This window comes from Phalacrocorax aristotelis, chromosome 3, assembly GCF_949628215.1.
Source record: "Phalacrocorax aristotelis chromosome 3, bGulAri2.1, whole genome shotgun sequence".
Lineage (NCBI taxonomy): Eukaryota > Metazoa > Chordata > Aves > Suliformes > Phalacrocoracidae > Phalacrocorax > Phalacrocorax aristotelis.
Window position 1 is genome coordinate 67331435 of NC_134278.1, and position 24390 is coordinate 67355824.

The window sequence follows — 24390 nt, forward strand, 5'->3', positions numbered from 1 at the left end:
GCATATTTGGCAACTTTTTTTTTTCCCCTGAGGCCTTGTTTCAGGGGATATATGCCAGCAGGGCACAACTGAGGTCCCAGTATCTTTTTGTCAGCACTGAGGTGTCTGGTGGCACAGACCAGGTTTTTTTTTTAACCCCTTAAGAATTTATGCACCCTCTGTATATATGAGGTCAGAGGTTTCTTACTTTTGGTTTAATTATTTTACTCCTTATGCAGTAAATTCCACATAGGAGTGAGGGGAGAATGGAGGAAGAACAGAGGCAGTAGAGCTAATTAAATTAGCCATTTCTTAAAAACAAATAAATACCAGGCGGTTCAATCTCAGTAAAAAAATACCAGCATGGAGCCCATTCATTCTGGCTTAAGCGATTATTTACATGCCCAGATGTCAGTGTGGGGAAAACCTGCAAATCTGGAGAGGTTTATTTTGTCTTACTCTGTGGATTTCTTTATAATTCAATCTTTGCACCTACGATTTTTGCTTCTTTTTTTTTAACATATGGGGTGACAACAAAAGTTTAGACACAAAAAATGTCATTCTGAGGGGTGGGGGGAAAAAAAAGGGTGTATTGGGGTGAGAAAGAAGGGAGGGAAGTTCAGGTAGTGCTGAGGCAGTGCAAGTGGTGACCTTTCAAGGAGATGGATAGCAAAGTGAAAAGTCTTTATGAGGACTTCCAGTAGCCCTCTTTAGCCCAGCAGCTTGCTCTGAAGTTATGTGGGAAAGCCAACCATTAGTACATCTTAACGCAATTATTGTTGATATTGTGTTGATGGTTTTTCTTCTGCCATATTTACAGGAACTTTTTTTTCTAGCCTGAGAATTATGGCTCAATTCCCACAGAGATGCACATATGTACAGTCCCATATAATTGCAAAAGTTTTTTAGTATCAGATTATGGTTTACATTATATTTTGCTGTAAACTTCTGTGGCACAGTTCTCAAGAAAACTGTGACAATTTTTAAAAATAGTTCTCATCTTTTATCAGTTAAAACAGAAGCCAAAGCTCTGGTAGCAGTAACTGGGTTTAGATGTAGAGAACTGTTTGCAGTTGGAGGAGGGGCACATGAAGTCAGTGGACATGAGAGAAGATGAGAATCATAGAATCATAGAATTGTTAAGGTTGGAAAAGACCCTTAAGATCATTGAGTCCGACCACTAACCTATCACTGCCAAGTCCACCACTAAACCATATCCTCAAGCACCACATCTACCTGTCTTTTAAATACCTCCAGGGATGGAGACTCAACCACCTCCCTGGGCAGCCTGTGCCAATGTTTGACAACCCTTTCGGTGAAGAAGTTTTTTCTAATGACCAACCTAAACTTCCCCTGGTGCAGCTTGAGGCCATTTCCTCTCGTCCTATCGCTTGCTACTAGGGAGAAGAGGCCAACCCCTACCTTGCTACAACCTCCTTTCAGGTAGTTGTAGAGAGCAAGAAGGTCTCCCCTCAGCCTCCTCTTCTCCAGACTAAACAACCCCAGTTCCCTCAGCTGCTCCTCATACAACTTGTGCTCCAGACCCTTCACCAGCTTCGTTGCCCTTCTCTGGACACACTCCAGCAACTCAATGTCCCTCTTGTACTGAGGGGCCCAAAACTGCACACAGTCCTCGAGGTGCGGCCTCACCAGTGCTGAGTAGAGGGCCGTGATCACTTCCCTCCTCCTGCTGGCCACCCTATTCCTGATACAAGCCATGATGCCGTTGGCCTTCTTGGCCACCTAGGCACACTGCTGGCTCATGTTCAGCCGGCTGTCAGCCAACACCCCCAGGTCCTTTTCCTCCAGGCAGCTCTCCAGCCACTCTTCCTCAAGCCTGTAGCATTGCATGGGGTTGTTGAGACCCAAGTGCAGGACCCAGCACTGGGCCTTGTTGATTCTAATACCGTTGGCTCCAGCCCAACGATCCAGCCTGACCAGGTCCCTCTGTAGGGCCTTCCTGCCCTCCAGCAGATCGACACTTCCACCCAGCTTAGTGTCATCTGCAAACTTACTGAGGATGAACTCAACCCCCTCATCCAGATCATCAGTGAAGATATTTAACAGGACCGGCCCCAACACTGAGCCCTGGGGAACACCACTCGTGACTGGCTGCCAACTGGATTTGGCTCCATTCACCACCACTCTCTGGGCTCGGTCGTCCAGCCAGTTTTTAACCCAGCGCAGAGTGCAGTTGCCAAAGCTGTGAGCAGCCAATGCTCCCCAGAGCTCCCTGCTGGTAGAGTAAGGTAGGTTTAGGGTAGGATTGGGTTAAAAGCCTCTTCAATAGCAGGTATTTGTTCTCGGTCTCCCCAGTTCTGGGTAGGTGTCCTAGGAGGTAAATGGGATCCTCCAGTTTTGTGGATACAGCCCTTCATTTCATCTAGCATTGCTACAATTGCCTGAAAAGAGAGCCACCCAAATTAGTCATATCAATGAAATTATTGATGAGAGATTTTTCCTTGCACAAAAACCTACACTAATGTTTCTTTTAGTTGTTGTCCTTCCAGCATTTTCACTGATTACTCGCCTGTTTCTACTAGCAGGTAGTTCTGTGCTTATAAAAACAACATCCAGGTATTCCCCAGAAAAGTACCTTGACTTCATATAAAATTATGATGATATTCTTTTCAGCAGCTTGACCAAAGCACGCAAAAGACAGTATTCTGCCATTGTACATTTAGCTCATATTCTGCAACTGTACGTTTAGCTCTGGATTTAAGTTCTAGCTTGTTTTAGTTGTGAAATAGGTGGGTTTGTCATAATATTATGTGGAGGCAAAGGTCTTTTCCAAAAGCCAGCATGTGGGCCATGGCCTCCAGAGTAGTTACAGTAATGAGGAGCTTTCATCTGCACAAATAGCAAGAGCCACATTATATTTCATAAATTCGTTTTCCTGTGCTCAGCAGCCTCCCCAGGGAACAGGTGCTGAGCTTGGGGTGCTGCTGTGGCTGGGGGGTGGAACCGCACATCCCTGTGAGCCACAGCTGGGCTTGCTCTGCAGCCCTGTGGGTGGCCATTCCTTGGCACTGGTGCCTGTCTTTCCTCCTGCCCTTGCTGCAGCACTGGTCTACATAGAATTGTGCGGTATTAGTGATAAACCATGGTATTCCTGAAAACATGAGTAAATTAAGACATAGTCTTTTGTCTTTCTCTGAGTGTGAAGATGTATGTGCTATAGTAATGCATTATTTTTTGTTCTTATTCTTTTTTTTTTTTTTCTCCCTTCAAAGCCAAACTTCCCCAAAATGCAATTATACCTTAAAATTCTGTGTTGGGATGAAAGATAATTAAAAGTCCACTTAAATCTTTGATTCCCAGGTGGGTTAACAGACAGAAGCTTAAAGTTAGCATAGGGACTGACTGGAGCAGGAAGACAGTGTCAGTGATGGAGCTCGGTGGGAAGGAGGCTCTTTGTATTGGAATCTTCAAGGAGACATCTGAAGGTTCTTCATCCTCTTAAGAGCTAGTGTTGCCTGAAATAGGATCCCGTTCTCCCTGGGACCCTGACACAAACCAGGGACCCAACCCTTCAGTAGGATGCTCCAGCGTTGCCGAGCCACTCTGGCGGAGGCTGACTTAGAGTGGGTCACTGGCTGGGTGTTCAGCTGGGCTGCTCCTCCTCATGCCGATGCCTGTCAGAACCCTACAGGGCAGTCTTTAAAATGCCAAGGTGATGTATGGGCCGTATACGTGTCCACAGACATGAAACTGAAAAGTTTTGGTTTAAGTGAAAATTCATATAGAACTGGTTCCCGGTGACTGCTATTCGTAAAAACATGAAATGTCATAAGGTTTGCAAAAAAACCTTCCAGTTAGTTACATTGTGCATAGCTCTGCTGATCAAGTTTGGTATATTATTCCTGATCTTATACAGTTTAAGAAAAAAGAGCCAGTTAACAATTGGTTTAAATTTAATTTTATTTCTTCTAGAACAAGAAAATATTCAGTGAAGGTTAATGATGCTTTTCTAGCAATTTTTTTTAGCCTGAGTCAGGCTGTGCTGTTGTGCTTACCTACATTCCTTGTATTATACGTCTGTATTGCTATGCAGAAAATCTCTTACCAAACACAGAAATCTTCAGTTTTACTTCTGTGGTTTCTATATGTTTTCATCACGGTTTCAGCTTTTTCTCTGAAATACCTTAGCTCTTGTGAGCACCGCCTGTGAAAGGTTCAGTATGACTAGCCAGCAATGTCCTTCTGTACCTTCTGCATGTAAGGGGGAAGACAGGCCGGCTACTTTGGGCTGCCGTCAGCTCAGCAGCTGCCACGTGCAGGCAATGCCTGTGCGGGGCAGGAGCTGCATGGTATGATGTGCCAGTCCCTTTTTGGGTCCCTCCTGGGGTGAAAACTGCCACTCCCTCCTGGAGCTCAGCATCCAGCTAGGGTGAAAAGCAAGTGCAGGGTCTAAAAACGTTGAATATGTATGCTGGGTACTTGAATGTTTGCAAGAATGAGAGGGAGGTTTAGGGGAAATTACTAACCTTTTTCAATGCAAGAAAAGTGACTGAACACTTTATCGCTTCTTTTCATTTCCAAAATATCACTGCCACTCCCCTAAGCTCGGGAAAGTTGCCGTCATTTGTTTGTAAGCTGCTTGAAAGCGCTGTCTTAAAGAGTAATAATTAACCTCTTTCTATTTCAAAACCTGCTCTTACACAAAGCGTGTTTTGCTGGAGATGGAGTTAGGCAGCAGCTTTGTTCAACATGGCAAAGAGAATTTTCCAGGAGGTGTTTTATGAGGGAGGTAAATTGCTGGGGGCTGCAGGAAGGCCCTCTGCTCGTTTGGTCGAGGTTGGAGCTGAACAAGCCATGCAGTTGGACTGGCACTTGGAGGGTGACTGTGAAAATGTCATGCCTTGCAGAAGTGCATGGGGACTAGGCTCGACCCGGTTGCCAGCCCAGAGCTGCAGCCTGCTGGTGTGGGGGCGAGAGCATCCCATCATCAGGAGGCTCTCTGCTCTCCTTTCCCTCATAGGATTCCCCGCAGCGATGCCGTTTTGGGGGATGCTGAGCAGGGACCCAGGTGAGCCCTGGCTGCTGGAATGGGCTACCCACCTCTGGGCAAACGCTTGGATAAAGACCACCACGGAAAGACCACCAGTGGAAACTCAGTGTTTGCTCATTTCTTTGTGGGAGACTCTATCCACATGTTAATTCATTATTAAATGAACAGATAAATAGCCCTTTCTCTCCCTTGAGTGCATCAGCCGCTGAGTGAGTTGCGGGAAGCCCAAGATGAGAGCACGAGAAACAGTCAGGACAGGCAAAAACTGCCAGCAGGAATTTCTGAAGTATTCCTGTAGGCTTTCCTAAGGGATGGCTCACTTTCCCAGGGACCGCTGGAAACAGGCAAGCACTCCGTCACATAATGTTCCCTCTCTAGGAAAACATTTGGTAGTAGTTTAAAAAAGAAGACTTTACAGAGCTTAAATAAAGCCAAAGAATTTGGTGAACCTTGCTGCTGTACATACTTTACTTGGGAGGATTTTGAATTTCCAGTGCTGCTTGGAGTTGCTAGCAATAGGTGCAGGCCTTGCCAGTCATATTCAGGCTTTTTGCACCACCTTTTTTTTTAAATCAAGTTCTTACTATGGCACTTTTAAGCACGCGGCTAAACACAGCTTTTGTGTTCAGTTCATCTGTATCAGCATGGTCATGGCACTCACAAAGATACCACAGAATTTGAGTAATCAAAATTTATGACATACTGATAATTATGAGAACGGCTTCAATTTCATTCAGATTCTTAAAGTAAACAATTTTGGTGTTTTCATTCGTATTCTGGCTTGTAATTACTCAAGGGTCATTTAGTCTGGTTTACCTCTGCAGTCATAAATAATAATTTAAAAAAATTCTTTTTAAGGAAAGCTGGAGGTTTTTAGGGTTTAAAGACAGTTTTTAGGAAAATATGAAATACAGTGAAATGTGTCATTCCATACAGTGGGAGTGACCTCTGTCAGCATTAGTCTGGCTAAAGTAGGCTAAATTATTCTTGATGTCTGTATAGGGTTTTGTACAAAGGAAATAAATCAATATATTATCTGATTCAGGACAAGCTTGAATACATCTTAATGGTAACTGGAAGACTTAAAATTTCTCATTGGGCTGCAATGACTGCTCACTCCTAACTGCGCCTGGCTCAGTAGGAAAAGGAAAGGAAAGGTATTCCCAGGCAGTGGTGCATGCTGGTGTAGCTGGGTGGCCTCAGATCACCACCCCCCCCCACCAGGCAAACAGGCGTCACCACTGGTGGCATTTGAAACTCTTGCTAATGATGTGCATGGAAGCTAAGTACTGAATGAATGTTGTTAGGCTCTGTGATGGCGTAGCGCTGAAATGCATTGGCGGGGGGAAAACAGGGTCTGGTATTTCTTCTGTGGGAAGTTGCTTTCAGACTCAAGGGATGCTCGTCCAGCTCCAGGTAAACCAATTCAGTTTAAACTGGCACACAGAAGTTCAAGTTGACATTTTATTTTAGCCTACAGATGTCAAAGATGTATTTTATGATTGCTCAATGCCTATGTCTGAATGAGAGAGGTGGTAGAAAAGGACATGCTGCAAACAAAATCATATGGACTTTTGGATAGCTAAAAACTCTTAAAAATGCAGCAGCTGAGCAGGTGGCAAGGAAAAATTTGGAATCTGTTGTTCAAGCTGTTCCCTTTCGTTTTATACTTAGAGCTGGAGCAAGAGTGAACTTGATGGTTTTTGTTTGTACAGCTTTGTCACAAAGAGGTCCTGATCTATGACCAGTTCTCTTAAGCACTGCAATAATACAATCATTCATTATTAACAGAGAGCAGAGGAGAAGTGGGGACCTCGAATACAGCATGAGACAAGCAAGTGGGGAAATGAAGGTATTGATTATGTATCTGCCATGTTGATGATGCTCTTACAGAGCAGTTGTTTCTCCCTAAGGGAAGGATCTGCTGGAAGACCTGAGCATGTTCCCAGTGCCTTCTCTGACAACAAGACGTCTCCCCATCCAAGGCCTCACCAAGCCTTTTTCTTTAGCCGTTTTCCCTCCCAGGAGGACTTGATGCTCTCGTTAGTCCTGGGCTGGTGCCTGGCCTAAAAGGGGAGCACTGCTGGCTCTCCCACAGGGAAGTGGGATCCTGGTTTCTAACCCTACCTCCATGAGTGTCTGCACCCCCAGGGAGTGCTGCAAACAGGGTGCTCTCCCAGCACAGCATCCCAGTGTGCAGAGCTGAAAGGGAGCAGCTTTCTCATTTGCAGTTTGTTCCAACCAAAGCTTTTTGATTATCCATGCCTTGCTTCTGTAAACACTGATTCCATGGAAAAATTGTAGTCCAAAATGTGTTTCAATGCAGCCTTCAAATCTACATAAAGATAGTACGATAATTCCATTGGGTCTTGCTGTACTGATTTACGGTGCCACAAGCTTGCTTGATGGAATTACTATTTTTTATTGTGTAGGAAGTAGGAAGCTATTTTTTTGAAGTATAGCTGAATCCCATCACAAACTGCATGCAGACCTGTCCTTTTACATGAACATGCCCCTGAGTGTCCGAGTTTAACTTGGCAAAGGAAGAGCAGCTGGGCTGACAAATATGTCAGCTTGTGTCTGATTTTCCCCACCCTTGCCCTAATAAAGAACAAGATACAGGGAATAAAACAGCTGTTTGCTGTGCGTCCAGGGATGGAGAGAGTAATGAAATATGATGCGGAATAAAAGTCAGCTGCAACTTGGCAATTCCCATTTCCTCATAGCAGAGGATGACTTACACTGTATTCAGAACTGTGATATTATAGGTACAGGGTGATATGAACAATTTTTACAGGCTGTGGTTTTAGAGTTGACAAATGGGCATTTTGAGAGGAACTGTGCTTAATCATTAATAGTTTCTTCTGAGCGTGTTGGAGTTTTATTATTATCGTTTATCCAAGCCAGTATCTAGCAACAAAGACAAACATTTTAAAGGCAGCTAAAAACTGAATTTAAAAATGAACAGTTTGCTCTACAAAGACTGTAGAGCTAATAGCTTGTGCAAACATTTGCAGTGACAGCAACACTCAGAAATTTGCTGGTTGGATTTAAAAGTGTCCTTGACCTCCCCCGCGGGGTTCTGAGGCCAGTGGGGTGACAAAAAGAAACTATTTGCTTCGGATTTGACTTACACACATTTGGACAAGTGCAATATGCTGTTTCCTGTATTAGAAAAAAAGGTGTTGAAGTGGTGCCAGTATAAAAGAAAATGTCACTTTTAAAAGGCAGCACAGCGAGTTCTGGGCTGTCCCGTATGGGGGATTTAATTACACGACTGCTCAAATTGCTCCTAAGGTTTTTTGTATGTAAATGTTCTGTTATTTGTAGATCAAGAGCTCCTTGTTACAGTACTTAAGTGCAAGGAAGCACTGGGATCAGAGCCCACAAAACCAAACCTGCTCTCAGATGTATAGCCATGTTAACTGTGAAAGGTTTGGTTAAAGTTAGTAATAATAAAGGGAAAAGCACATGTGTAATGTTCATACAGCATTATATTTAGTAAGGGTGCTGGGTGGTCTGGCATGAGTTGGCGTGAGTGGGATGGGGAGGGGAGATGTGTATCTCCTTCCCTAGCTTCCTTCATGGGAAATGGAAAATAGGTAATGGTGTCAGCACTTCAAGCCGTCATTGCTTCAGCGTTGGATGTGGTGAAGGGGTTGCGGTGTGCTGCTGTGAGGAGCAGCTCTCACACCCACTGGCAGTGGTGTCAGCTCAGGGGCTGACTTTGTGGCAGAAGTCTTCCATCTCTTCCCAAACTTCTCCCCCATCCCCTCCTTTTCTGTTCCTGCCCCAGCTCCTCAGCACACCACCAGCTCAGCCTGGTCAGCAAAACTATTTGCCTGACCCTCCTGTGTCAGTAGTAGAAACTGACTCAGTTTTAAAAGCCTAGGCAAAAGGTTATTTTTCTTCTGGCTCAGTGCAGTGATAAACTGCAGCCTCACAAACGGTCAACAGCACCGCTCTGGTGGTTCAGCTGATGTTTCTGTTGTGGTGGTGTGAAAACACAGGCTGAGATGACCAGGAACCCGCTTGTGTGGGCAGGAAGTGTCTCTGTCAAGCCATACCTGCATGCGGCCTCTGCCGACAGCGGTGGTGGATTCTGGAGACACATTCAGCGAGCTGTGGGGAAACACCTCTGTCTTTCCAGGCACACTGAGGGAACGACTAAAGGCATCAGAGAGGGATCAGCAGTTGGGTTCTTTAGCTAATGCTGCAGGGTAGGCGAGTTGTTAACAGAGTAAAACCCTCCCTTGGGATGATGTATGCCTCCAGAGGAACGAGCCAGCTGAGATCTGAAGCAGCCCCAAGCTTGCGTTTGCATATGGAGAGTAGAGGAGCTAGAAACAGCCAAGTAATTTTGGCTGTGCTTTGACCATTTTACTACATTTTTGACTGAGCTTGGATAGCAAATAGCAAGGGCCATCTCAGAGTGTGCTGGTTCACTCTCTGAAGGCAAACGGGCTATTAAGGGGCATTGTAGGTAAGCATCTAGACATGCCCATGAGTTAGCAGCCTGACAGTATGGGGGCTGCTCAGCAGAGTTTGCACTAGACCACAAGGTTTGCATTTGCCTTGCTTCCTTCAGTTTCCCTTTCCCCAGATTCCTGTGGGCTGTGTTTCTCATCTTGTCAAGTTCCTTGGAACACTGGGGATGGGACGTTCCAGCAGGGCAGTGACATGGCATACCTATCACCTTGGCTCTGTTGTTGGGACGAGCCAGCACCAGGAACATTCTCCCACCTTCCCTTTCCTCAGTGGGCGCCGCTGCTGCTCAGGCAGGGCATCCAAGAGCTCCTGGCCCATTCTGGGGGGGATGGAGAGTAACTTTGCCACTAGCAGAAGAAGTGGGAACAGGGCCAAAGGCTTCCCTGTGACACACTTCGCCTGGTTTTATCTCAGCGTCAGTATTACCTACCTATTAATTACCATGAAAATGTTCTCTTTTAATTCCCGTTTATTACCGCACAGGAGAGGGGCCACGTACTTGCTTCAGTTTATTTTCATACTTCTAGCCACTGTCTGCTGGGAAGTTTTACCACTTGCCTGTAGATAAAAATGTTTGTTGTAAACTCATTATAGTTGTTGTTTTTTCCTCCCCCATATTAAGGCTATACCAAGAAAAGTCAATAAGGAAATATTTCTGGTTCTGCAGTTCTGGCTTTCACATGTGACATTTTAAAAATATTACAGAATTTAACAAGATAAGTACGTGCAGCTTACTTTTAGGTGGAATTACAAAATTATCCAAAAACTTTTTAAACTAGAAATGGAAATCTATACCTTGTACTCCCAGGAGATTTATCCCTTAATATTCTGACACAAGAAGCATTGATTTTCAATCCTCAGCTCTTCAAAGTAGTTTGGTTGCTCTTTTATGTACCCTGCTTTTAGTTGTTGTTTTTTCTGTCCTCCCACATCTCTGTTACTGTGCCTGGATTTTTTTCCCCTCGTTTTGTGGAGAAGTTGCTTAGATCCAGAATTTTACCTTTGACCTGATGTTTCATCTATCTGGAAAATATAACTGTCTGGAAATTTTCCATTTCCATTCACTCAAGTATTGGGGTAGAAAAAAAGGAATAAGCAGCCTGCATTAAACCTGTGATCCCCCTACTTCTGGTCAGAGCCAGCTGTGTTCAGGTCAGAGAAGAGGTAACAAGAAGATTTTTGGCCAGATCACTTTCAAACCTGTATAATGGGATTGCTGAGCATTCTCTTATTCCTTTCTTAGGAAGCTAAAAGGATGGAAGTTAATCATTTGGTTGAAGAGGAGGAAGTAGTGCAGGTGTTCTAATAAGGACTGCAAGATTCCAAAACATAAATAATGAATTTGCAAACACATGATTCTGGGCATATTGTAAGCATAAGGTCAGGTCCTTATTTTTTTCAGACCTTAAGCAAATCCCTAGTGTGTTTTGACACAAGAAAGAGGTGAGAAGAGAGGTGGTCTAATTGTAGAGGTATAACTGCAGTGCTTAATGCGCTGTAGAACCCCCGCAGCTCACATGCCAGCACAGATGTAGCAGACGAGCTCTGCACAGGTTTCTGCATGAGAGGTGTTATTTGGTAAGGCTGGGTAGCCCTGACTAGCTGTATTGCTTGTGGTATTTCCAGTGTCTGTAGGGTGCCCTACAACCATAACTTTGCTTTTTTTTTCCTGTAGAATTAACCCAATGGGATTGAAAACCATACCATGAAGTAACTCTGAAGCTGCACGTTAAAAGTGCGTTATCTGCATTTGGGTTGCATTAGCAAGAGACAACTTGTGGTAACTAATGTGGTAATGTGATAGCCTGTAACTTGACAAAATAACCATCAGCACTTAAGTTGGTGTGGTTATTGTGACCAGAAAAAAAATAAAAGAGCAGATAGTTCCTTGGTGCTTTTTACCCCAGTGAAGAAACAAGCACATCTCAAGCCCTAAAGTTAACACTGTTTTATTTACTGTTTCTTGTGTAAGGTAGTAGGAAGCCAAGGTAAAGTCCACTCCTTGCTTGCTGGGGACCAGTTTCTCACGGGGCAAGGGCTTCCTACCTAAGAGACAGAAAGCTAAACAAGCTCTTCCAGGCTCTGAGCAAGTTAATCACAGGTGTACAGGTGAGGGAGCGAGAACTAGAATAAATGCATGTGGGAGGCAGCACCATTGCTTGGGACTTTGCTTAGAGGACAGTGTGGCTGAGCATCTCTCTAAGCCACGTGGCTTTTTCTCTGAAACGTGGAGCCTTGGATGTCTGTGCTATCACTTTCAGGGGAGCAGAGGCTCCCTTCCTTCCCTTGTAAATACCTGTGTAGCAACACCTGTGCTTTTTGCAGAGCTTAGGCAGGGACTGATCGCAGGGGCAGAACAGAGTATGTCCTTTTGTCTCAGATGTAACAAAGCTGAATTTTCCACCTCTTGCAGTGTTTGACTTTCTGCAGCGAGGTAACGTATTGCTTGTGGCGAGATGGGAGGTGCAGGGTTCAGCCTCCTGAAGCTCTTTCTGCACTTCGGCACTGCTGGTCCGTGTGTGACTCCGACAACCCAAAAGGTGTTCGTGCATGTGTCCTTCTAGAAACCTGGAGGCATTCAGGCAGTTGTATCCATTCCAGCCGTGGTTATCCCAGGAGGGACCCCCTCTGGCTCTTTTAAGGCAGCAGCCAGCATCCCTCTGAAGTAGCCGCTACCCAGCCTGTTTAGCTCATCACCAGCAGGAGGTCCAATTAACATTTTGCAATATTGGCAGTTCCATATGGAAACTACCATTCAGCCGCCTACATCTGAACTTCAGCTCTTTCCTTTCATTTAATTAAAACACAATCAAGTCAATTAGCTCATGACAGAGTTTCCCCAAAGTTAAACTCCAGATGTATGGCAAGGCAAAAGCATTCAGATGCCAATTCATTGTGCTGCTCGGAGGCAGATTATAGCTCTCCCATTTGTCAGTTTATCCACTGGGGATTAGTTGCATTTTTTCCTTTCGAAGTAGAAAATAAAAAGGGAGAAAGAAAAAAGACCCGTCTTTCCATCTGGTTCTGGTCAGGAAAAATCGATATAACATTACAGAATTTGAGAGATTTATTGAAAATTACATTGATAGTGTCAGAATGACTTCTGGTTTTTAATGACCATGTCAAACATTTCACCATGCAATGACTTGATTTTTTTCCAGTAAGCTCCAGGAATAAGCAGCTTACCATACTCTATAGCAAGTCAATGAGTTATTGTTCTTGTCACTAAATGGGGATAATATGCAGCTGCATAAACATGCTGATTTTGCTGGCATAAAAACCATGATTTTCAACTCTGTGCCCTTTGGCAAGACTGTATAGAAAATCATAACGCTGTCACAAGAGGTTTTGAGGTCTCAATAAACCAAGATGACTTTTGCAGCAGGGTAGCTGGGTGCAGCGGGAGGAAGATGAAAAATAACTGTACAAGCTAACTGGTCATTAATAAGCATAGAAATCATTCAGACCCAAATCCACAGATAGGGTAGCTTTGAACTGAAGCCACTGCATCTTCTGTTGTGTTTCTTAATTCATTTGTGGTTAGAGGTGGCAATGCCCTGAGTCATCTGCATTACAACAAAAAGGTTTTATCCTCACACACTTTAAGGGTGATGTGATACCGTGGTGATACTGCAAGATAACCAATGCTAGTGAAAGTATTAGATGCCAGTACTACCTTAGTACCTTGATATTGGGGAACACTTGGTTCTGTGCCTTTTCCCCTCCTGGTCATGTTCCCCAGTGCTGGGGAGGAGAGGCTGGAGGAAGACCGTTCCTTCATCTGGCCACTCTGTGCCTTGCTTCTCTTGACAAGGATCCAAGGCAGAACTGCAGTGCAGGTGGGTGAATCTTGAGAGGCGAGTGGCTGGGAGGAGGGATATGAAAGGTGCAGCACCCAGAGGGGTCAGAAGAGAAGAGAACTTGCCGCTCTGCGGTAGCGTCTTATACTTAACAGCACCAATGTGAGAAAGATCCCTTAAACATATATCCCAGTGCTCCAGCAAGAGTAGATCAGTTGTGGAGAATGGTGCAGGTGAGGGGAGTAGAGAGACAGAGGAAAGAAAAAACACTTCTGACTATGCATTTGGAAGATTTAATAGCATTGCGATCCTGTAATACCTTTTTTTTTTTAGTATGAGAAAGATATTTTACATTCTCATCTAAACTACAGCATCTTTTTCTTGCAGAAGGCCCATACACATTGCATCACTCATGAGGTATATGAATTCCCATATCTTTGTAAATGAATGAACTTAGCTACCTTGTAGCTGTACGCTTCTACGGGAGAACTTATCTTGGGCCGCATATCTCCGGGACACAGGGCTCTACCCACCCTGGGGACAGTGATGCACAGACATCAATATGATGGATACAAAATGTCCGTTTATTTAACTGCATCACACGCTTATATAGCTCTTGCGCTTCCTGTTCCTGCCACTCCTATGGGGAGGAGACTATCCTTCCGTCACATCCCGTGATCTTCCAGTCGCCGATCCCTGTCTATTCCCCTACACTACCTGAGTACAACATCACATTCCTCGTGGTGTTCTCTCTCTTGCCCGTGGCTGAATGGCCTCAAAACTACTTTCTGCAGAGAACCATGACTCCCACTCCTGGTTAGGGTGTTCTTCTTTGGGAAGGGAAGGATAGTAGTTTTCAACGCTATTTGTTCAGGAAGGGGGAGGAACCCAAGTCTTCCACCTACCCTGCGAATGCAAAAGCATGCTTATTTTGTGGACTTACCCAGGTTTAGACACGTGGTATGTGCCAGGCTGTGTAGCGCTCTCAGGTTTGTGGCTGGGGTGTCCTGGTATCCTGGCTGCGGCTGTGAAGCTGACACAGGCTGCCTGCTCAGCCCAGTCACCAGCTCCCTCCCCAGGCCACAGCCCACTCCTCACCCAGCCCTGACACTTCATTTGTAGGATTGTGCTGAAGACTAAAACACTGAAGTGGCCCAGATTAAAAATAACCTTTTAAAAAAGGGAAGAGAGTGGAAAGGGGGAGGCATTTTTGGTTGGGATCATTCAGAGATCTACTTGTGATGAAGCCCAATAACAGTTGTATTTTTACAACTGAAGGGATGGCATATTTTCTTTGGATCGGGAATGAGCAGATGGAAACACAGAGAAGAAACTTCACAGGCTAACTTCATCACCAAAGCCGCTCTGCTCTGAAACTGTAGTCTGGGATGATGTTTAACATACAGAGGAGCAGAGATTTCAGATAGTTTTAATGTCATGAATTACGGCATCTGTACCTTCAGAGTCAGGAAGCATCTGAGCAGAGTTTCTCAGGCTTCCAATAGCATAACTTTTGACATATGCACCTAAGTTCTGCCTTACTTCTTTTCTTGGATGTCAACCTGAGTGCTTTTTACTCCAGGATCTTAAGAATCTTTGTGACAAGAATAAATTAATTAAACTTCACTTATTAACATTGATTCCAGTGTACTTGTTATCAGCTTGGAGTCTCTGTAAGACTAAATTAAAATGATCCATGTTTTTCATATCATGTGTTGTTGTTGGCCACAACACACCAAACTCTGTTAAAACACCATTCAGATAAGAATTATTAAACAGCAATTTTATAAGACGTTCCCTACTAGATTACAACAAAGTCTGTCTAATAAACTCTGTCTTGTTGGGACTAAATGGGAATGTGGACTAATGTGAGAAAGAATCTGAAAACTGTTCAGAGTCAGTGAAAGATTCTTCTACAGACAAATCTTTTGAGTGTACTCCTACTGTAGTTAGCTTTGACCTTTTTTAAATCATCAGTGACTCATATTACCAATAGTAAACTACAGGCAAGGAATTTTGTTCTCATAACTATTAAAATACAGTTCTACTAGAAAAAGAATAGCATGTAGACATAAGGGGAAGGGGGGAAGTGTCCCATATATCTTGTATTACTCCTGGTATTTAGTCATGACGTTAGGTTCTACTACTGACTTTCCACTTTTACTGCCAAGAGCAAAAATACACAAAAGCAGAAATACAGGACAACTTCTGGCATAAATGTAGCCCTCTTTTTCTGATCATGAATGCTTTTTAAGTCAAAGCTTTCAAAAAGCTATTTACTTGAGAGGAATCTATATTAGACTTGCTTGAAATGATCTGATGGCTAGTTTTTTGTTGCATTTTGCATTTGTAAAGTTAGCTGTAATTTCTTACCTGAAGAAGGTATTAGTGTGTGTCAGTGCCGACATGAACGTCTAAGTGCTGACGTGTACCGTGCCCTGGGAAAACTGTGATAAATACACATGCCTGCTTCAGCTGCACAACATCTCTGGAGATCATTCACAGCAGAAAAGTGTCTCCTAGGCAGCTACAGAGATCAGCATTACTTAATGCAAGTAGCCTTCCTAGGATAAGATGTGTTCAGGCATTTCTATCTTTGGGTGTTTCTAGGAAAGTTTTGGTCATCCATAAACTGATCTAATCTTTGCTGGCTGCCCACAAGCTCAGGGAGAAGCTGTCCTTTTTGTATCCTTCATCTAGCTTATGGCCTGTGCTAGCATGATTTGGCTTCACAGTATCTCAGCATTGTTGTTGGTCTTTTACAAGATCTCTTCTTCGCATGGCATCAACATGCATGGTTGATATACTTACTTCTTATCCTTCTTACTTCTTATCCTTCTTATATATACTTTTATCCTTCAGATGTAAAATCTACACCCAGGGCAAAGGACTGGGATATAACAACATATCAGGTAGTAGAGTCAAAAGTCCTAATGTCAAACTTAATAATTACGTTTATTGAAGGCGACAAAGTGATTCACTGGCTTTTTTAAGATGGTGGGAAAAAGGCAGGACTTCAAGACACTGTACAAATAAAAGAATAACACAATTGATTAAGCTCTTCTAATCTTGGAAAGCTGTTTCCTTTCGTCTCAGTGAATATGTATAACGTTTATAATGATTAATACATAAGTTCTCTGAGGTGAAAAATACACCACTTTATTCTTAAATAGTACATGACCCATAAAGAAAACTGTAAATCTTAAAATTTCCTGCTGAGTGTTTCAAAGATGAGGAGTAATAGCTTTTGAAAAGATCTTTCCATAAATGCTCTGGAACGTCATTGCTGAAATAGTTTTGGGCTTTTTTTTTCCTAGGCAGTTTATTAATTGGTAAAATGTGCTACCTTATGATTGCTTTTGAATATAAATAAGTCCTTTTTCCTAGAAATGTTACTTTATCTTAGGTTATTTCTGAAATCAATCTATGGTGTTTGGTCATACTTATTCTTCCTTTCCAGATACATATTTCGGTCCTCTCTTCAAATGAAGGCACTAGTACAAGGTCAATGGTTTAGTAAATTCCCAATTATGAGCACTTGTTAAACTCATTCGATAAATCAACTCCTCATCTTTTATTGTCAGAAGGAGTTAATGTTGAATCCTGTTTTCAAAAGGTGCAGTCTTCCCAAACAGAATTAATCACCACTAAATGGATCCCTTTTTTCATATGTTAGCTCATTTGAAGCAGGCAGATTTCTTTAGCTAGGATGAATATCATCATTATTTCAGAGTTAAACATCTTCAGCAGAGGGCAGAGCAGGGACTGATGCAAATCCATGTTTCTCTGTGGGCAGCTATTGGAGCCATGACCCTCCTCCAGTTCTGCTGGTAGGCACTGGAGGAAAAAATTTAGATGAGGCTTTTGTGAAAGTGGTTGCCTGCAGTAGACTAGACTCCATGACCCAGGAGGATTTGAAAAGATCTATGTTAATAAAGACCGTGCTGTCTGTCACCAGGGTGCAGGCTCTTCACATCAGTAACCCAGCTTTTCTAAGCCAGTAGACACAAGAACATGAGTTTTGTCCCGCTGCCCCCAAGGAGCGGGTAGCTTTTCCCTCCAATGAGACAATGGGCTGCCTCTGCCAGTGAGATAATGCTTGGCTCCTGTCCCAGGACAAAACCCTTCAGCCACCAGATCCTGGTCTCTCTGCTTCAGCACTTCACTTCTGATTCTTTGGATTTACTAGTGCAGATTTCAGAGAGCAACTGTGTCTTTCCACATCACGTAGCACCATGGGAATCTTGACTGGGAGGGACCTTGGGTGGTCACTCAGTCCAGTCCCTCAACTGGAGTAGGACTATTCCTGACAGTAGGTGAGGTCAGCCCTGGCTCACCGGCTGAGCCTCTAAAACTGCCCAAGACCTCTTCCGGTCCTGTGCCACTCACCTCCTGGAAGTGTTTGCCTTACGTCTAAGCTGACTCTCCCCAGCTGCAGTCTGTGGCCCTTGCTGCTCCTTATATCAGCTGGAATTACCAGGATAAATTTAGCCCTCAAATCTTTGTAACTCCCCTCCAAGTAAAGGTACTTCTCTCTCAGATCCACAGTTTCCAGCAGGGGCTTCTGTATTCCATAGGGGGTTGTACAACATGGGCAGCGACTGTAAGCCTAGACAAAAGTGTGATCCGTAATTCCAGGTGAGGCACACCCCCAGGGGTCCTTCTGCTGTCCCATGCCTCTCTCTCAATGCAGAGCTGCATGCTGCCTTCAGTGGTCTTCTCAGCCCCACCTCTCACCGGGCTTCTCAGGGTCTGTAGGGTGGCAGCTGGTTCGTTTTAAGGGAGTCTCAGCTTAACCCTCCATAAAGATCGCTCTGTAATGTTCTCTAGGATGCAAAAGTGAGGAAGCTGGGGTTTTATACTTGTGCAAGGGGTAGATGTGTCTGGGTCTTTACCAGAATCTTGGCTTTTTACATTTAAAGCCCATTTGCAAGCCTTTCTTCCATCTTATCTCCATGTTATAGACCTGAAAGTACCCAAGGAAAACACTTTTAAAAAAGCTTTAAATTCCAGTGCATCTGAATAACAGTAATTTACCGTGGAGAAGCTTCCCATCTCTCTGTTCCATCTCTCTGACAGTACAGGATTTATTACATTTTATAGCATAACTCAGATTTATTGATTTAAATGCTATAATTTTCATACAAATTTATCTCTGGTTTTAACTTCATAGATTTCAATGAAATTATACAATGGATCTTTTTTCCCAGTACTTTATTTCAAAACATTGAAAATAAAGTTTCTTGGGCTCTGATTGCATGACATCAGCTTTCTCACAGAAGAGATTTTTATTTGGGTTTTTTTTTAGCATCCTGGATCAATCTAAAGTCTAGAACAAATATAGGACTCATTAAATGCCATTTGTCTGAGAAACAGAATAATAAGATTGTACCATGATGTTATGTGTCTGAATATGTATCTTTTTAGCAGCTAGGACACAGGACCAGGATTCAGGAAGCCATTTGGCAAACACAAAATTAAGTACTTAACAATTCTGTACTTCATATTTTCCATCTGTAAAATGGGGACAGTGATATTTCCTTCTCCAAATAGCACTTTCTGATTTAATGATCTCTGATTATCATTATTACTGTTGACAGTGGCATCAACTCTGTTCTGAATTGGTTATAATTAGAATGTTTAGATGAATGAAAGCAATTACAGAGCCCTTATGCTGCAAACATTTAAGTCTGTGATTAATTTTATGTACGTAAGCGCAGTTACTTCAATGAAGCTGCTCACGTGAATGAAATTAAGCACATTTGAAGTGCTTGCAGGACCATGAATGCAAGGCTCTACGAAACCTCAGTTCTTAAAAAGAAATAACAGTATTAAAAAGAGATAACAGTAGACTTCTCACGGAAATTTCTGGGAAATTTATTTTAACTGTATGCTACAGTGTGTTGTGGAATGAGTCCTAATTTGGTTCACAAAACTCCGTGTTGCAGCCATCAATGATAAATATTGGCTTTCACATCACTCAATATGTTTTTGCAGAAAAGTAATCCTTCTTTAAATTTTGGCTACAGCCCAAAAGCTTATTGTTAAATACGTTTTGTTAATAAGAAGCCTGACTCATGGCAGGCTGTGCTGTGAATGACTGATTATCAGGGATATCAAATGGACCTATTTCCATTCTACTGCCAGAACAGTAATCTTTAGAGCTTGTTTAAGAAAGAAGTTGTTTTACCCAAAAGAAATAGTTTGTGTTTTTCACGTTGTAAGGGTTTCATTTTCCATATGGTGACATTTTCTATAGGGAAGAAGTCACCCAAATATTTGTCGAAAGAAGTTCTCCAGTAGCAATGAAAACCTGCAGAAACATGTGGGTGTGCCAGATGCGTGTCATGAGAAGCAAGTTCTGGGCTGCTGCAGCTGAGGTGCCAAGCAGCAGTGATGGCCAGGGCTAGGTGGGGACTGGCTTGTGACTACAGGCTGCAGTCAAGTGTCTTTTGGCTGCCTTCTGGAACAAAAAAGGCATGGACCCACACACAGCCTGTTGCAATCGGATAGTGGAGGAGTTTAGTGTCGGGTACCATTTTGTTTCCCATCCTTCAGTTACCTTTACTTTTCTTGTTTATACAGTTGATGGTTTGGATAAGGCTTCAATCGCTAACTCGGATGGATCAGCCCCAGGATCCCAAACTCCCCCCTTCAAGAGGAAGGGCAAACTCTCCACCATCGGCAAAATCTTTAAACCTTGGAAATGGCGGAAGAAGAAGACTAGTGACAAATTCAGAGAAACGTCAGCAGGTATGTCTGTGACCCTTTGGTGGCAAAGAGTAGAAAACACTGTGATAGCTTTGCAGAGTAGTATTTGAAAAGCTTTTGGAGCTTGTTAGAAGGCAGGGATTATTTCGGCACAGTATTTGACATACAGAAAAACAGTTTGATCCTTGACAAGGGAAAATCTAACCGTGTTCAGCTTCTATCATCAGAAATATGTAGTTTATTTGTTTACTATACATTCTATGTGATATTCTTTTGATGTTGATAGTATTCTTTTTTTAAACTAAGAAACACTATGCTCTGTATTACATATCCTCAAATATGTTGGAAGTGTCTCTATGTCCTCCTAATAGTCAGTAACTTGGGTTATGAAACAAACCTTGCCTCATGGCGACAGAATTTTGGTCTGTTCAGAGGGTAGAAGCAGACGTGGCTGTGCCCAGCAGAGAACGAGGACCAGCTTTGCGACCACTGCCTTCGTACGGGCTGCGCTACCCTTTCACCCCCCCATTGGCAAGGCTTGAAGAATGGTTTGAAATAAAATGCTGATTGACTTGCATTCCTTCTGAAAAAGAGGAAGATTGAAGGCTAGGATTCAGTTAGCTAAACACAGTTGCTTGGTGCCACTTGAGATGCTCTGGGGTGTCCTGGCCACTCTCCCAGCAGGTTCTACATCGTATTTGCCATCCCTGTGCAGGTATCTCCAAAACCCCAGGGCATCTCAAGTGGCTGTAGACACCCACGTTTAGGAGACTGCATGCCACCCTGCATACATGTGTGTGTGTCTGTGTGTCACAGATCTGGCCAAGCTTTCTCCAGACAAATCCCAAACTTCCGTTTTGGGATTCAGACATTTGATGCTGTGCTTTTCTAAACTCAAACCGAATCAGAGTCCAGGGAGCATCTATGAGCTCTTCAGATTCATTACCAAAGTGCAAGCTGTCTGTCCACTGTCTTCCATGGCTCTAGGCAGTAAAACCAATACTAATTGCTTAAAGTGTCCTCAGAGGCTCTCCTGAACTCTTAGGAGGTCACTGCTTGACATTCTAAACACATAGCAACCCCTGACAATTACAGCAAGGAGCTCTCTGGTTTTGCAGTGTAACTTCTAAAACATGCTCTGTTTACACAAAGGCAAAAAGAAGACATCTTCTCTGGTGCCATCATCACTCCAGATACCAAATGAAGTTTTGGACAATCTTTCTGAGATCCTCAAATCCTTCTTTCAGGCGCTCTTTTTTTTTTTTCTTTTTTAAAGATTTTATTTTTTCTCCTGGGTACCCTGCAGCAAAACCCCCACAATTTCTTCCACTGTGGTAATCAAAAAAAATCCCCTCAGTCTGCTATCTCCATCATTGCTTCCAGTTTCCTTCAGCTTCCCCAGTACTTTTATCATACTGCTAGAGCAAAGCTATTTCTAGTTAACGACTCCTGAATGTTCTGCAGGTACTGTTGGACAGGTATGTGATTTTATATGCAGTGAATTCTCCAGAATAACTACCGTTGATAAGTGTACACAGATTCCCCAAACTGTCACAACATATTAGCAGGTGTTAAATCATTATGCCATTAAATAATTATGCATATGTCATTTTGCAGTTATTTTTTACGAATCAGTATCTGGTAAATTAATGTTAGATACAGTATTACTTATGTTGTACTGTCTTTCTTTAGAAGGCCTCAATGCAGTCTTACAAGCATGACACATCAATTCTTATAATACCAAGGCAAAGCATGTGTTTATATTTCTTTTACAAAAGGAGGGAATTGGCACAAAGAAGTTAAGGTTAACATTTCCAAAAGTGCCTCTGTAGTTATTTGCTTGTACTTAATTTGCCTGTCTTGTTTATAATGGTGTGGTTCCTCAAGTCCTTTCAGGAGTGTGGAGAACCCACAGTTCCCACTGGTACTGACTTCAGATGGAGTTATTAAGGACAATTTATCTCAAGGAGAGCACCTGAAAAATGGAGGTGCCTAATAGTAGGTGTAATGGACAGAGAACATTAAATAATTTCAGAACTGTAATGAAAATCAAGCTTTAAAATTATGCTATAGATAAAAACAGACAAACTTTGAGCCACAAAATATCTTTTTTCAGGTGCTATACAGCTACAGTAGTTTGTAATAAGGGTTGTCATGTCTCTCCCTGAACCTGCTACATCGATATACCTAGACCATCAGAGCTAAGGTACTAGTAGTATTACAGCAGAATACGTGTAACATTCTACATTCTGAGTCTCTGGTTTTGCCACTGTGTGCTCTCAGTGCATAGCTGAATTTATTACTCTTAAGGGAAAAGTAATTATTGGGAAGCTGTGTCCATCTTAACTTCCTCAAAACTAATTTTCAAGTGATAATTTGTCTTCCCAGTTCTCTCAGCTGTGTCTCTGTACTTCACTGCCTCCTGTGTACTGGCACCAGTTTTGTGATGAGCAGATCACAAACCTGATCTAGCTAAAAACAAACCCAGCAAAACATAACACGAAGAAGTATTTTTTACTTTTCTGCAAAGGTTACCACTTGCATTTGTGTCTTAGCCTTGTGATTACTATCAATAAAGTGCAGTGAAGCAGAGAGGAAAAACAGAGCCGCTCTTTTGGATGACTTCTTAAAATTTAGACAACTGGATTTTTTTCATTTCAGCTGTGGTTTTGCAACACTGCCTTTCAGGTCTGGAAACTAAAAGAGTAACATAGACCACCTTGTATTTTTTTTCAAAGTTAAAACTTTATTTTGTGATCAGTCTTTTATTGAAAATGGAGAGCACCAGTGTGCTGAACAGAAATCCATAGAAGTTAGGAGAGTTTGCACTATAAATTGGCAGAAGAACAGATTTGGTGGTGAAAAATAAGTATAGTCCATAGATCATATAAGTGGGAGCTCTTTTGGTCAATTGAATGAATGATTATATGTAATTATGTATTGTAAAGTGGAATTTCATTATCTGCACAATAAAGTATCTCTGTAAATGGAGTAGCGGATGGGAAAAGTTTAATGCAGGAGGAGGTAACACTTAGTTGACTAACTGAAGTCCCCAATCTAAGTCCAGTCACAAGACTTTGTATTTAGTAGTCCTTTGTGGCAAAAAAGCAACCAACACAATTGGTTCAATAAGTGCTGAATGTACCTCGTGTATCTAGAAATATCTTCTATATAGACTTTTAAATTATCCTGAAAAACCTTTCATTTTTTACTCCATTGTTTATCTAGCATCCTGCTAGATAATGGTGTAGTACATACTCAGGCTCTTACATAGTAAAGGCTGCTATTATATTTACTAACGTAAAACAGCTAATAAACCACAAAACCATTATAATGCTCTGAATTATGTAAACTAGAGTATTTCAGTGCCTATATCATTTGTGAGGAGTAAATATACAAAATTCAATGCACGTCTTGGCAAACAGAACGTAACATGTTATACAAGAGGTTTGGGAATTTTTTATATTTTTTCGTTATTCAGTAGATTGATGTTTTATAGAGTATATATGCTCTATTTTTAATAAAGTTCTGCTTAATCATCCTGCTACACTGTAAAATTCAATTTATTTGGGTGGAATTATACAAACATAGTGACATAGGGAATTAATTTCAGGTTTTCAAAACTTCTGTATTATTTTTTACATTCAATATATCAGCTTGTATTTGTATGCCCCAGTTTACATGCATTTTGCCAACCATGAGAATATTTAGTGATTTCTTTTTTTTTTTTTTTTTTTTTTTTTCTTAAAATGAAGCTCTGGGAGTTCTGTAATATCTGAAAATCTTGGCTTTCACCAGCAAGACTGGCTCACTAAGCTAGGGAGAAGGAAAGAAAGTAAACCTGGATGATATTAATTTTAAGAGTGTTAAAAAGAAAGAAAAGGTTCCCAAATTATTTCCCCCCTAAATTTCATATAAGAGTTTTACCCCGTGTGACTCTCTAACATGTAACCTACAAATTCAGGCATTTTGCTATATGACAGTTCCCAGAGCTTTTATGTTGAGAAAGAAGAATGTATCTAAGTACTGATTAATCCCTACAGAGCAAAGATTTGGAGTACATCTTCAAGGCAAATATAGTTTATAGTCTTGCTTAGGTGTTACTGCTGTTTACCTTCCTATCTTCGTACAAAGCTTTTTCTTCCCAGTCTGGCTGTACTCTCTGTCCTACGCTAGCAGCCAGCTGTGGCCTAGGTAGATCTTTCATTCATGCTGATTGCCCAGTAGTGCAATTAGTGATTGCAAGTAGTGATTGCAAGTAGTGCTAGTAGTCCTCTGCCTTGGCCAGAAATGCAGATGACCTCTCCACATATTTCCGTATAGAGAATAATAGGGATTAATTGTACTGTTCTGCAGCACTAACTATAAGGAGTTGTGTCTCCAGAAATCGTAGAAACAGAC

General features: G+C 42.3%; 1 protein-coding gene across 5 annotated transcripts in view; it reads left to right on the top strand.

Annotated features, from left to right (window-relative positions):
- The window catches only part of PHACTR2 (phosphatase and actin regulator 2), a 143561-nt gene that overhangs the window by 73070 nt on the left and 46101 nt on the right, over positions 1 to 24390 (top strand). For all 5 annotated transcript variants that reach the window (XM_075087808.1, XM_075087809.1, XM_075087812.1 and 2 more), the window contains exon 2: positions 19864 to 20031. In XM_075087808.1, the coding sequence (XP_074943909.1) occupies positions 19864 to 20031 (168 nt within the window). The remainder of the gene's footprint in view (positions 1 to 19863; positions 20032 to 24390) is intronic.